The sequence below is a fragment of the Tamandua tetradactyla genome, chromosome 12, assembly GCF_023851605.1.
Source record: "Tamandua tetradactyla isolate mTamTet1 chromosome 12, mTamTet1.pri, whole genome shotgun sequence".
NCBI classification, from domain to species: Eukaryota; Metazoa; Chordata; class Mammalia; order Pilosa; family Myrmecophagidae; genus Tamandua; species Tamandua tetradactyla.
The window spans coordinates 85,326,744-85,340,608 of NC_135338.1; the positions used below are offsets into that span (position 1 = coordinate 85,326,744).

At 41.2% G+C, this 13,865-nt stretch overlaps 1 protein-coding gene across 6 annotated transcripts in view; it reads left to right on the forward strand.

The window, feature by feature from the left end:
• TTC23 (tetratricopeptide repeat domain 23) overlaps positions 1-13,865 on the forward strand; it is a 110,664-nt gene that overhangs the window by 51,108 nt on the left and 45,691 nt on the right. For all 6 annotated transcript variants that reach the window (XM_077124045.1, XM_077124050.1, XM_077124048.1 and 3 more), the window contains one exon: positions 12,194-12,299. In XM_077124045.1, coding sequence (XP_076980160.1) covers positions 12,194-12,299 — 106 coding nt within the window. The remainder of the gene's footprint in view (positions 1-12,193; positions 12,300-13,865) is intronic.

Sequence of the window (13,865 nt, forward strand, 5' to 3'; positions counted from 1 at the left end):
TTGGATCTATTCTGTTTGGGGTATGCTGCACTTCTTGGATCTGTAATTTTATGTCTTTCATAAGAGATGGGAAATTTTCAGTGATTATTTCCTCCATTATTCTTTCACCTCCTTTTCCCTTCTCTTCTCCTTCGGGGACACCCACAACATGTATATTCATGCACTTCATGTTGCCATTCAGTTCCCCGAGACCCTGCTCAAATTTTTCCATTCTTTTCCCTATATTTTCTTTTATGTGTCAGATTTCAAATGTCCAGGCCTCTAGTTTACTCATCCTTTCTTCTGCCTCTTCAATACTTCTGTAGGTTTCCTTTATTTTTTTTTTCATTTCTTCTATTGTGCCTTTCATTCCCCTAATTTCTGTGTTTTGTTTCTAAAAACTGTTGAGCTTTTCTTTTTGTTCCTCCAGTGTCTTCTTTATATCTTCCCTCAGCTCATTGATTTTGTTTTTGATGAGATTTTCTATGTCTATTCAAACATCCTGATTTAGTAGTTTCAACTCCTGTACCTCATTTGAAGTATTGGTTTGTTCCTTTTTTTTTTGAGGAGGGTCTCCTCAGATATTTTAGACTTCAGTCAGATTTTCCCGGACCAGACAGGCCCACATCACAGAAGGAAAGAGTAGTCAGCATCAGTTTTCCCTGAGGGTGAGACCCAGCAGATTGTCAGAATTTCCTATGAAGCCTCTAGACTGTGATTTTCCTGTCCTGCCCAGCATGTGGCACTTGTCTTCCCACAGCTTCCCACCATCTTAAAGTGTTGCATTGCCTTTAATTTCAACAGATTCTCCCTGCCAGAGGGGGTGGTTGAGACAGAGGTGAGGTAGTAAGATAGCTTTGATTTCTTCTGTTTTCCAGCCCCTGGTGCCTGAATTCCTTGAAGGAAGGATTCCACCTGAGCTGGGCCCTGCCCCCCTTTTCTTGGGGCAAGATACACCCTTTAGGGAATTAACCCCTTTCACTTGACTAGTTACTTTGTCTCTCACACAAGCTTAATTCTGCCCTTGCTTGGGGCAGTGCTGGAGCCTGAGGGTGCTTCCAGTTCTATATAATGAGCTGTTAAAGAGTAGAAAAAAAGCAAAAAAGGTTTTTCAGAGCTGGGTCGTTCCTTGGGTTTGTCAATCAAGAGCTTGAGTTGGTACATGGCTCTGTGTATCTCCAGGCTCTGTGTATCCCCATTTCTTGGGGTCCAGCCCTTTTCCAGTATTTTGAACTGCCCAATTCAAAAGCCCATTTTTCCCCCATCATCCCTGCCCCCTCTCTGCCAGGGCAAAACTCCTAGTTCCTTTAATGCTTATCTCAGGCTTAGCTGTGCTGGGGGCCTGTTTTCAGTAGTCACAATTTGTTAATTCCACAATTGGAGCTTGGTTGAACTGAGCCCTTGCTGCTAGTAAAGTCTGTTTCCTTTCCCCTCAGGAAACCAGCCTGCTGTGTCTTTGGGGAGAGGTGCCAACCTCCACAATTTGGGGGACTTGCAGTTCTATGTGGGATCTCAACCATTCCACCTTGTCTAGATTGGTGTACGCTGTGTGTCTGGTCACTGGTGTTCTCCCAGCAGTTGTTCTGTAACATTCCTGGCTATTCACTAATTGCTCTCTAAGTATTCTTTTTGCTATTACTATAACTGGAACTGTTTTCTTAGTTTCCTTTTAGAATTGTTCATTGCTAGTATGTAGAAGTATGATTGATTTTTGTATGTTCATCTTGTATCCTGCAACCTGGCTAAAACCATTAGCTCTAATAGGTTTTCTCTGCATGTGTGTACATATTCATAATGGCTTTTCGCCATGCAAAAGTTTTCTTAATGTGTTCAAGTTGTCAGACTTTTCTTTGATTACATTTGGATTTTAAGTCTTAAATTAGAAGCCTTTCCCTGTACCTAGGTTGAGAGGAATTCACCCATATTTATGTACTTGTAAAGTATTTTTTGTGGTTGTTTATTCTTTGGGTTAATAAATATTAGACAGTATTTTAAATAAATACTTTCAGAATGTTATTAAAGAGCTAGCTTGATGAAGTGAAAAATAACATTGAATTTGCAGCCAGAAAATCTGGCTTAGAGACCCGACTCTTCTGTTTACCAGCTGTTTGATTATAGGCAAGTCATTTAGCCCCTACAAACAAATAAAAACCAAAAAACTCTACCAAAAAAAGGCCCATCCAGTTCACAGAGCTGCTTGAAAGTTCCAAATGGGAAGCACTTTGTGAAAGATTAGGCATGCAGCCAGTGTAAGCTAGTTTTATTAACAGTAATTATTAAACATTTATCAAGATTCCCCTTTTCTTTAGGAACTTTATCTAAGACACAGAAAGGTACAGTGTGGCCTCAGCTCACCAAGGGAGTCCATGCCTAAAAGGCACATTTTAGGTTCACACAAAGAAAAGGGGTTGGTTATTTACCCTCTTGGTTTTCACCCTTCATTCCTTTGGAGTGAGAGAAACACACAGAGAGAAAAGACCTTTTATTTTCTGGAGAACATAGAAAAGTTCCAAAGCATTTTAGGAATTAAGCCATTAAAATGGAGAAAACCAAAGCCAGTCCTGCAGAGCCATCAGGCAGGAAGGCAGCAGTTTCAGGAGATGATGAAAGATCCATCCCAGGCTCCACCACTACTGCGCAGCAGGGGTTTGGGAGAAAGCCATGCAAACGTTGATTGTTTCTGAAACTCCTCATGGCAGATTTTGGCATGAGGATCTTATTTCCCAATCCAAAAGAAAAATCACAGTATTTCCTTTATGTGAGTGAGAGCATGTTTGTGGGTGTTTTCAAAGGGTATAAATTAGCACTGTACTAGCTTGGAATGCTTTTTCACATCTCTGACACTTGAATTGCATATCTGTCTTTTTTTTAGGGTGGCAATGCCAAGCTGTATTTCCTAAATTTAGTGAATTTTGATTTGCAAAGTATAATGAAATAATTTAATTTATTTGTTGCTACTAAAGGCTTTGCAGTCAGAAAATCCAGTTTCAAGTCCCCGCTCTGGGCAAGCAATGGACCTTGGCCAGTTCTAGATAATGGCTGATACCCACACCTGGCTCCTGGCAAGTGCAAAGGACTCAGACAGCTTTTCTGATTGGCTCTTTTTATTTGCTGTGGATTTACTGTGATGTGCAATGTGTTTATTATAAATAATCAGACTAGTGCTATTTTTATCCAAAATAATATATCTCTGAAAATAACAGCCCTTTTTGAAAAAATTAGAAAGGAAACAGGATACAATTATGATTTTATTCTATATAAAAATTTTCTAAGAATGACATAAACCTAAGTGCCATAAAGGGCACTTGTTTCTTTTTTTATAAATAACATCTTTATTGAAACATAATTAACATGCTATACTGTGTTAAATTGTGTAAGTGTACATCCATTGGTTTTTAGTTTATCTGCAGAGTTGTATACCTATCACCACCATCAGTTGTAGGACATTTTTTTGTGTATGCTTTATGGCAGGGTCACATTTCATTATTTTTCCATGTGAGTGTTCCATTGTTGCAGCACTATTTGTTGAATTTCTGTTGTTTGTTTGGCTTTTTGTTTGTTTTGCTTGTGTGTTTTTTGGGAAGTGCATGGACCAGGAATCGAACCCGGGTCTCCCACATGGCAGGCGAGAATTATACCACTGAACTACCTTTGTACCCCCTACTTGTTTCTTTTTAATAAAAATTATACATGGTCATTATATTAAAAAAAAAATCAAATCATATGGGAAAAGCCTCAAATCATTGCAGACCACCCCTCCCAGAAACAGCCAACGTTGACATTTTTTGAGCATCATTCCAAGCATCTTTCTGATGCATATGTACAGGTAGGTAAAGATTGAGCGAAGCAAGAGGAGCAGAGAAGAGAGAAAGAAAGAGTGACAGGTTTGAAGAATAACAGATTTCATACAAATGAAAAGCTTCTCTGTGGCAACGTCTCATAAATTCAAAATATAAATGACAAAGGGGAAAATATAAAAGAGTTCTAATAACATCTAGAGGGAAAGGACGACTCAATAGACATACGGACAAAAGACAGGAACAGACAATTTACAGACGAGGCCAACGGCCACAGCATAGTAATCCGCAGCCTCACTCATTATTGGAGAAACGCAATTTAACAGAGTAGATGTCATTTTTCACCTTCCAGTGAGGAAAAAAAAAAGTCTGATGATACCTGATGATGGAGAGGGTATAAGAGGAAGCATCCTCAGGTACTGCTGGTAGGAGTATGGATTGGTACTTTTGGGGACAGCGACTGATATTCCCTCTCCAGTTTTATAACACACCAACCCTTTTTTGTTTCTCAGAGAAGTTGTAGGTTTACAGAAAAATCATGCAGAAAGTACAGAGTTCCCATATATAAGCCTCCCTACCCACACACACAGTTTTCCTTATTGTTAACACTATGCATTCGTGTGGTACTTTTGTTGAAATTGATGAAGCAGTATTGTTAAAATTATACTATTAACTACAGTCCATAATTTCCATTAGGAGTCACCGTTTGTGTTGTACAGTCCTATGAGTTCAAAAAAATTATTTTCTGTTAATGTAATGTAAATCCTTTGACTCAGCAATTTCACTTCTAAGAATTTACCTAAGAGAGGCACGCACAAGTGTGCAAAGATGTATCAGCAGTGACACTGTGTTGTTGGAAACAGCAAAAAATCAGAACTAGCCTAAAAATCCATTACTAGGGGGCTGATTACAAAATTATGATATATCCATATGATGGAGTACTGTAAAGCCATTAAAGAGAATGAAGGCAATATATATGTTTTGGCACAAACGATGTCCACAATGTATCATTAGTCTTTAGTAATACAGATGTAGACCAGTATGTTCATTCAGTCAATAGCTATGACTGAACATGATTGAACATGTCCTAAGTACCAGGCACAGGGAAGTGAGGACACTGCAGCATGAAGCACACGAGGGGCCCTGTACTCCAAGAGCAGGAGTGAGATTGCTCTTAAATGATCACACAAATGAACGTAAATCTATAGGGAGAGGTAGCGGGTGCTGCAAGAGCTCTCAATAGGACAGCCTGACCTGACATGGGGTCCCATGAGGACAAATAATGAGCCCCAATCAGAAGGTTGCAGAGGTATTAGCCTCTAGAGGGGATGGGAGAAGAGCCTCTGCTGCAAGAACACAGAGCGAGAGGTGGGAGATGATGCAGAGAGGTCGGCAGTCTAGGTTAGAATCCTGTCTGTGCATATGTGTTTAAGATTGTGTGCATATGTGTAGGTATGTAAACATTTAAATATGTTTGAAATGATACACAGGAAACTGTCCTCATGGTTAGCGCTGGGGAGTCAGACTGGGAAGAGGGGGGAGGAGGTGAGGCATGTAGAAAGAAGGAAAGGAACATTTTAAATTTTAATTGCAATGTTCAAAAAAGTGATCATGGTGATGAATACACAACTATGTGATGATATTGTGAGCGACTGATTGTAACCATGTCAAGAATGTTTGTACGTTTGTTGTTTATAATAAAAATATATATTTAAAAAATTTTAATTGCATACCCTTCTTTACTACTTTGGATTTTTTAAAATTATGTGCAAGTATTACTCTTATAATTTAAAAACCTGGTTAAGTTTTAAGAAAACCTACCCTTGCAACCAATAAAGAAGAAAATACAAGCACCCGGGAGGTCCATTTTGGTGCTTACCCTCACTGAGTAGAGACTCTTCTGCCCAGCCCTTTGGAGGAGCTAAAAATGATAATTGGAGAGCTGACTCCAAAGGCTTTCTCTGGCTCCTAAAAGAAATTGACTTAGCCTGAGTGACAAAAGAGAAAAACAGATAAATAGGGCTTAATAAAAATTCAAAATTTGTGTGCATCAAAGGACTTTATCAAGAAAGTACAAGACAACCTACAGAATGGAAGAAAATATTTGGAAATGATATCTCTGATAAGGGTTTAACATCTAGAATAGATAAAGAACTCCTACAACTCAACAACAGAAAGACAAACAGCCCAATTAAAAAGTGGACAAGACTTGAATAGGCATGTTTCCAAATAAGATACACAAATGGCCAATGAATACGAGATGCTCAAGGTCAGTAGCCATCAGGGAAATGCAAATCAAACCACAAAGAAATACCATTTCATGCCCACTTGAATGGCTGCTATTTAGAAAATGGAAAATAAGTGTTAGAGAGCATGTGGAGAAATAGAAGTCCTCAAACATTGCCGACAGGAATGTAAAATGGTGCAGCCACTGTACAAAACAGGTTGGCGATTCCTCAGGTAGTTAAATATAGAATTATTAACTGACCTCACAATCCCACCTCTAGGTATAGACCCAAAAGAATAAAAAACAGGGACTTGAAAAGATATTTGCATGTTGATGTGCATAGGGCATTATTCACAATTGGCAAAGGATAGAAACAACCCAAGTGTCCATCAACAGATGAACTGATAAATACAATGTTGCGTAGACATACAGTGGTATATTATTCAGCCATAAAAAGGAATGAAGTTCTGATACATACAACAACCTTGAAGATATCATGGTGAGTGAAATAAGCCAGATACAAAAGGACATTGTGTGATCTCACACAATGAAAATTTTTAGCTTATTTATCAGTAACCAGGAAAAACAAAACCATAAAACTGTGCAGCACAAACAGTGAAGCCTAATGTAAACCATAAGACTATAGTTACTAGTATAACTATAATAATATTGTTACATCAACTCTAACAAAGGTGCCACATTAATGCAAATATTAATAATAGGGAAAACTGTATGCACAGGGTGGGGGGTTGGTAAATAGGAACTCTGTACTTTCTGCGTGATTTTTATGTACACCTACAACTGCTCTAACAAAAGCACAGAAAGAAACTGGCTTAATCTGGAGCCCCCAGAACTCAGTTTTCAAGTGCCCAAGACTTTCCTTTCATCTAATCCCCCTGGGATTCCCAGCTCCAGGGTTCTCTGGCTTTCCCAATCTTTAGTTGCCTGTGTGGCCATGAGAAGTGTCCGTAATGGAAGATGGGAGAGGAGACAAGCAGCCTCCTCGGGCTGCAACCTGACCCGTCTTGCACAAGGCATCAGCTCAAAGCTTCTGGGTGGGGTGGCCAGCTTTGCCAGGGCTCAGAGACAACGGTTTGCAGCTTCACAGCTGCTCAGTTACGAAAGCAACGCAGTGAGCTCACATCACACAATCAGTGGTCTTGCACATCTGTTGAATTAAGGCACACACTTGAATCAAGGCAGAAATGTAGACTCTGGTTGCAAGACAACTTCCATGTGCTCCGTAACCCACTCCCTGTTTGACCTCCCTCTGGTGTCCCTCTAAAGTCTCAAATGCTCCTTGGATATCCTCATACAGGCAGCTCACTGTCCCCCTAGCCAGTCCACTCCACTTCTGGGCAGAGCCTATTATTTAGCAAGCTCTATCTGTAACTCTTCCTAACATCGATTAAAAAATAATCTCTTTGTAACTTCTACCCTCTCAGTAATCAGGTGTTAGACTAGTAAAGCATGAAATTTGGAATCACAGATCTTAGTGTCTGCATTTCACCACTGACCTGCTATATGACAGCTGCTTAATATCCTTGAGGCTTCGTTTCCCCATCTCGTAAATTGGGCTGTTAACATTACTTTCACTGGCCATTTTGAGATTAAGTGAGCCAATTCACGTAGCATAATGCCTAGCAAAGCAGTGTTTAATCAAGGTTTTTTCTCTCTTTCCCTTTGTCCCTATCTTGTGCTAGACCCTCAGTTTTGCAATGAGATCCTCACTAAATTGGGGGCTTCTATTGTTTTCTCTAGGGGTGTTCTCAACTCCAGGGTAAATGTCCTCAGTCTAAGCCCACAGCTGTGTCTTGAGCTACTTACTTACTCTCCGCTTTGCTATGGGAGAGAAGATTTCTCTGTGAGTAAGTGAGCCCCTAATTATTATCAAGTGGAAAAAGCATCTACCTCCTCCCCAGCCCTGCCAAGAGCCGGGATTCCACAGAGACTCCTCCCAGTGTTTCAAGGGTTTCCTCTGTTGGAATCTGCCTGCATAGACAGAAATACTGTCTCATCCTTTTTACCAGTCATCAAGTTCCCCTTCAAGAAATATTACACATTCTGCAAATCCAAGGGGAGAGGCCTAGTTAGATAAGAGTCTGCCAGCCCTGCCTCTGGCTGCATCCACTGACAGCTGTGGAATGGGCCCTTTCTTCCAGAAATGCGCTTGCAGCGACAGGATAGAAGAGCTGCCCTGTACCTTGGCACAGGTTGGGACGGTCGGTGTTGTGAATGACTTGTTTCAACTAATGAGCTTGCTCAGTGTGGGACATTAAAACTTTATTGATTTATTTTTTAACTCAGTACAACATGCTAGTCACTCAAGAGATTTGGGGCTGTGAAACACTCCTTCCTAGCATCAAGGTGGCAGTTGATAAGCACAGAATCATAAGATGCTGAAAACATCAAAGGAAGTGAGGGGAAGTTGAGCCCTGGGGAGATCAGTAAATGATGGGGGAAGGAGTGAGTGTAGTCAAGCAACAGATCCCCAGGCAGGGCCCATTACCTGGGCTTCTGCATAAAGCCAGTTCTTAATTGCTCTCAGATGTAGATTACGGGGCGGGGGGTGGGGAGGGGTTGGGGGGGGGGGTTATAGTCTCTTTGCAAATGAAATAAATGTTGTTCCCAAACTGTGAACTGTGAGCAATGGTATAGCTTGGAAGATTTTGTAGCTTAATCACTAGCTTTGTCACCTTCATTTACACCCCTTCCCACATGAGGCCTGAGAGTGGGGTGCTGTGTAAGTGGGGTCTCAAACCAGGTGGCCCCAAACCCTCCTTCTCCACAGAGGTTCTTCTGGGGCCCCGAGGGCGGGAGCAGACTGGTGGGCTTCCAGACGCTCTCCACCTGCTACCATGAGAGCAGCTATGCTCTTCCCTGCTGTAGGTGTTAGGGTGCCATTGGAAGAACCCCTTTTATCCATAGAATATATGGAGGAGCTTGTTTGGAATAAAAAGAGTTCTGCTGCTTAAAAAAAAAAATCCCAACAACCTGAAAATCAGTGGTGCCTTGATGTTTGCATCCCTTTTGCAATTTGCTTTTTCCACCCAGTGGTATGTTTTTGAGGTATAACCATGTTACACCTCATTGTTTGAATGAGCCACAGTATATTTATTCCCCATTTGTCAGCGTTTCAAATAATGCCTCAATGGATCCCAGGGTATTTTTTATGTAGAAAATGATGGATGGTGCATTCTAGGCTGGACCAGGTGGGAGGGGACAACAGAAGGGACCGATGGAGAGTGAGGGTGTAGCAGGCCAGCGGCTTAGAGGACTAGGAGGTCATAACGCCAGGGCAGGCCCGGTCAGGGATCCGTGAGCTGGAGGACCAGGAGACAGCAGAGAGTAAGTGATGATAAGGCCCTGCGACCGGCCAGGGAGAGTGGGTGGCTGAGAGTAGAGAAGAGCATGAACCCGTCAAACCAGGGGGGACAAGCTGTCCCATAGTTCTTTTGCTGGAGGTATTGAGTTCTCCCCTGAAGCTCCACTCTGCATCCTTCTCAGCCCTGCCTTGCCTCAGAGGCTGCTAAGTCCTGTGTCAGTGGGTCCCATGCCGTTTGGTTGGAGTGCAAACACAGGAGTCTAGGCAGAGGGAGGAGAATGAGGAGAGGGTACTGGTTCCCCAGCTCCTCCCCACAAGACCACTGTAGTGTCCCTCCCCGGAGGGCTGTAGCTCCCACCCCTAAGTACATCTTTTCCATTCTAGGAGAGGCTCCCTCCCTTGCTCTGTCTGCCTTTCTGTTGCTAGCCCTGGGGGACCGTACTCTCTTCCTTGCAAAGAAACCTTTTACTGAACTCTCCTCTAGTAGCCCATTTGAGCGTGCCATCTTTCTTGCCTGGCAGGTACGGGGACACTTACATCACCAAAAAATATAACAGGGGTAGAGGTGGAAAGAAAGGCAGTGAACCCAGTGCTAACACCTTATGAGAGGCAGTGTCTCCAAGTTCAAAGTAAAACTATCCCAAGTTTTGATAGTATGTCTGGGAGCTCCTTTAAAATTGAAAACCCTGCCTAACTTTTTTTTGTGTGAATTTCTCATGTTAGCACAAAATCTGACATGTGGAAAGCATTTTTGAATTAAAATAAATTGAATTGAATGCTGAATTAAATTAAACTGAGTTGAATTTCATTTTACAGAATAAATGAAACACTAATTTTGCACATTTTAAATCATGAGTTCCCTACCCCTAACCCCACAGCATATGATTTTCAGAAGCATCATGAACATCAAAAAATAAATAAGATCAGTGGTTCAGTTTCCTGTCTCTAAGGCAAAAAGCAACTTCTAGAGCTTTTTTTTTTTTTACATGGGCAGGCACCGGGAATCGAACACTGGGTCCTCTGGCATGGCAGGCAAGCGTTCTTGCCTGCTGAGCCACTGTGGCCCACCCAACTTCTAGAGCTTTTATAGAACATGCAGTTCTTTGCTTGAAAGTAATTTTGGGAGACACATGTCTATTGCATTTCCCCAAATTATAATGGTGAACAGAAACAATATAAAACTTCTTTTGAATTTGAATTCGGGGGTTAATCAATCTAAAATACCCTGCATTAAAAAGTCTCTAACTTTTATAAGTTAAATCTTTTCTGGCATCACACAATGATTGCTCTCCTCAAATGGCTGATTGTAGAAATAGTTAATCAAAGGGAAAACACAAAGTAAGTTGGACTCAGTTTATATTTCGTCTTTTGGTGGGGAGGGGCTTTTCTTCTCTCTCTTTTCCTTCCCCCAAACACTGACCATGTGGTAGTTTGACTATCCCGTGGCTCCAGCTGTTTGCACGTACAGAAGCAGGAGGCACATTTAGGAGTGCCCATTATTTGTAAAGAATTTCAAGTCAGAGCTGAAGATTGTGCCTTTCAGGCTAAGTCAAAGACCATGACTAATCTGGAGATCATTGAAATCACTTATTCAATTTATAGTCTAGAATTTAAAAAGTCTTTTTAAAGCAAAGGATATTGTTAGCATTCACAAATAAGAAGTTCTGATAGTTCTAACACAGCAATAAAAATTATTACCAGCAATCTCATCCTGGAAGAACCCCCATCCCAAAAAGCCTAGAGCCAATAGCTCAGCTGATTTTAATGAATAACAAATGAAGCCACAGTCTTGAGCCAAAGACTGGACCTCCTCCTGATGACCCATCTCAGAAATGCTTTCGGTTGGTCATCAAGGAGGAAGTCTCCGTTTTGTGACTTTGCGATCTCGCTGTTGGTCTGAACATAAATGTGATGTGGCCTTGTCACCTTTACCACCTCCTGTGGGTTGGTCCTGGCTTCCTGGAGGCTGAACCAGTGTGCTCTGGGGGAGGTATGGGGGGTGGGGGGAGGACGGGAGGCACAGCAGCACTCATCACCTGGGAGAAAAGCAAACTGTGAACCCAGGGGGCCTCGGTCCAAGTGTCTGCCCCACCCTGTGAGTTATCTTGGTCAAGTTCCCCATTCGGCAACCTCTGTTTTCTCATCTGTTAAACAGAGATAACAGAAATGGTCAGGAAAATTAGAACAAGTTGATATCATGCAAAAAAGTACTTAGTAACCTTAAGTCTTAATTGCTGCTGGTTTTTTGTTTGGTGGTTTTACCTATCCCAATCTAGTCCTTCCCTTTTTAAGCTCATAGTATTTTAGCATTTCTGCCACTCTTTGGCAATTAATTGTAGGCCACTTACCCTGGCATATGAACATATTATATTTCACCATATTTTATCTTCCTGTACCTCCCTCTCTTTCTAGCCCATGACTCACCTGTAGGAGGTGATCTATACCTGCTTACTTGATGAATTGGAATACATTACTAATAGTATTTTTTTTTTTTGCTATTAGTATTTTAAAACTCCAAATGTTAAAAGGAAGATGAGTACTAACTTAATCATTTTACTTAAATGGATCTATTTTGGTCATCATTATTATTATATGTTCAGAGGATCATAAATTTTTAAATGATTTACTTAGTAATGGGCGCTGGCCATAGCCTCGAGCCGTGTGCACTGATTCCAGTGCTTTCTTGGCTCTACCATGCTTCTGAAATCCAGCCCTACCAAGAGGTGATGGTGCCCCCACCTAAATAATTTCTTCCAGCTTGTGGAAAGCCCCTTGGCTTCCTGCTCATCACCGCAAGGCCAGTTAGCTCAGTGCCTCGCCGCCCGATGACGTCAGCATGCTCATTTCTTCTCTTTGTGGTGACAGGCGCACTTCATCGTCCTGAGTAAAAACCCCTGCCAAGAGGAGACAGCCGACTCAGCACACTGCGTGGCCCAAGCCGCCGTCACTTCTGGAAAGCCCCAGCACCATGGTGAGAGCCAGCCGTCAGGGCCCACGGGCACTGCGGGCCCCTCTGGGGGCACACACACGGGGACTGCGACCTCTCTGCCTTCGGGGTGGGTGAGCGGGGTGGACGTGGCTGCCCCTCTCGAGTGCCATCGGCAGTTCGCCTAATGCTCCATGGCATCACTTCTTAGTTTCCTCAGCCTCCTTTGGCGTTCTTTCCCTGTGTAGTCCCCCTCTAATGCTTTACTTTTAAATACAGCAAATCTTCTCCCAAAGACAGCTAATTAAAAGTCCCAGCAAACCCATGCTGGGCTTACAGGGAAATTTGCTCAATTTCAAAGGTGATCTATTATTAAAGATTGTTGTGGAGCTACACAGCAACAGAGCTGGCGGGTCACAGGGCCCGTCTAGACGCCTACAGGGCTGAGCTTTCCATCAGGAGTCAGGGTTTCAGGATTCCAAAGGGAAGTTGCCATTTATAACTTAGGGTTTTCCTTTGTCCTACATAATAGATAGAGCAATGAGTGTTGGGAATTCTTTTTTGTCTGTTTTTTTTTTTTTTTCTATTTTTTTTTATTAATTAAAAAAAGAATTAACAAAACAATTAGAAATCATTCCAATCTACATGTACAATCAGTAATTCTTAATAACATCACATAGTTGCATATTCATCATTTCTTAGTACATTTGCATCGATTTAGAAAAAGAAATAAAAAGACAACAGAATAAGAATTAAAACAATAATAGAAAGAAAAAAAACAAAAAAAACAAAAACAAAAAACCTATACCTCACATGCAGCTTCATTCAGTGTTTTAACATAATTGCATTACAATTGGGTAGTATTGTGCTGTCCATTTCTGAGTTTTTATATCCAGTCCCGTTGTACAGTCTGTATCCCTTCATCTCCAATTATCCCTTCTCTTTTTTTTTTTTTTTTAATTAACGGAAAAAAAGAAATTAACCCAACATTTAGAGATCATACCATTCTACACATGCAATCATTAATTCTTAACATCATCACATAGATGCATGATCATCATTTCTTAGTACATTTGCATTGGTTTAGAAGAACTAGCAACATAACCGAAAAAGATATAGAATGTTAATATAGAGAAAAAAATAAAAGTAATAATAGTAAAATCAAAACAAAACAAAACAAAACAAAACAAAAACCTATAGCTCAGATGCAGCTTCATTCAGTGTTTTAACATGATTACTTTACAATTAGGTATTATTGTGCTGTCCATTTTTGAGTTTTTGTATCTAGTCCTGTTGCACAGTCTGTATCCCTTCAGCTTCAATTACCCATTGTCTTACCCTGTTTCTAACTCCTGCTGAACTCTGTTACCAATGACATATTTCAAGTTTATTCTCGAATGTCCGTTCACATCAGTGGGACCATACAGTATTTGTCCTTTAGTTTTTGGCTGGATTCACTCAGCATAATATTCTCTAGGTCCATCCATGTTATTACATGGTTCATAAGTTTATCTTGTCTTAAAGCTGCATAATATTCCATCGTATGTATATACCACAGTTTGTTTAGCCACTCTTCTGTTGATGGAGATTTTGGCTGTTTCCATCTCTTTG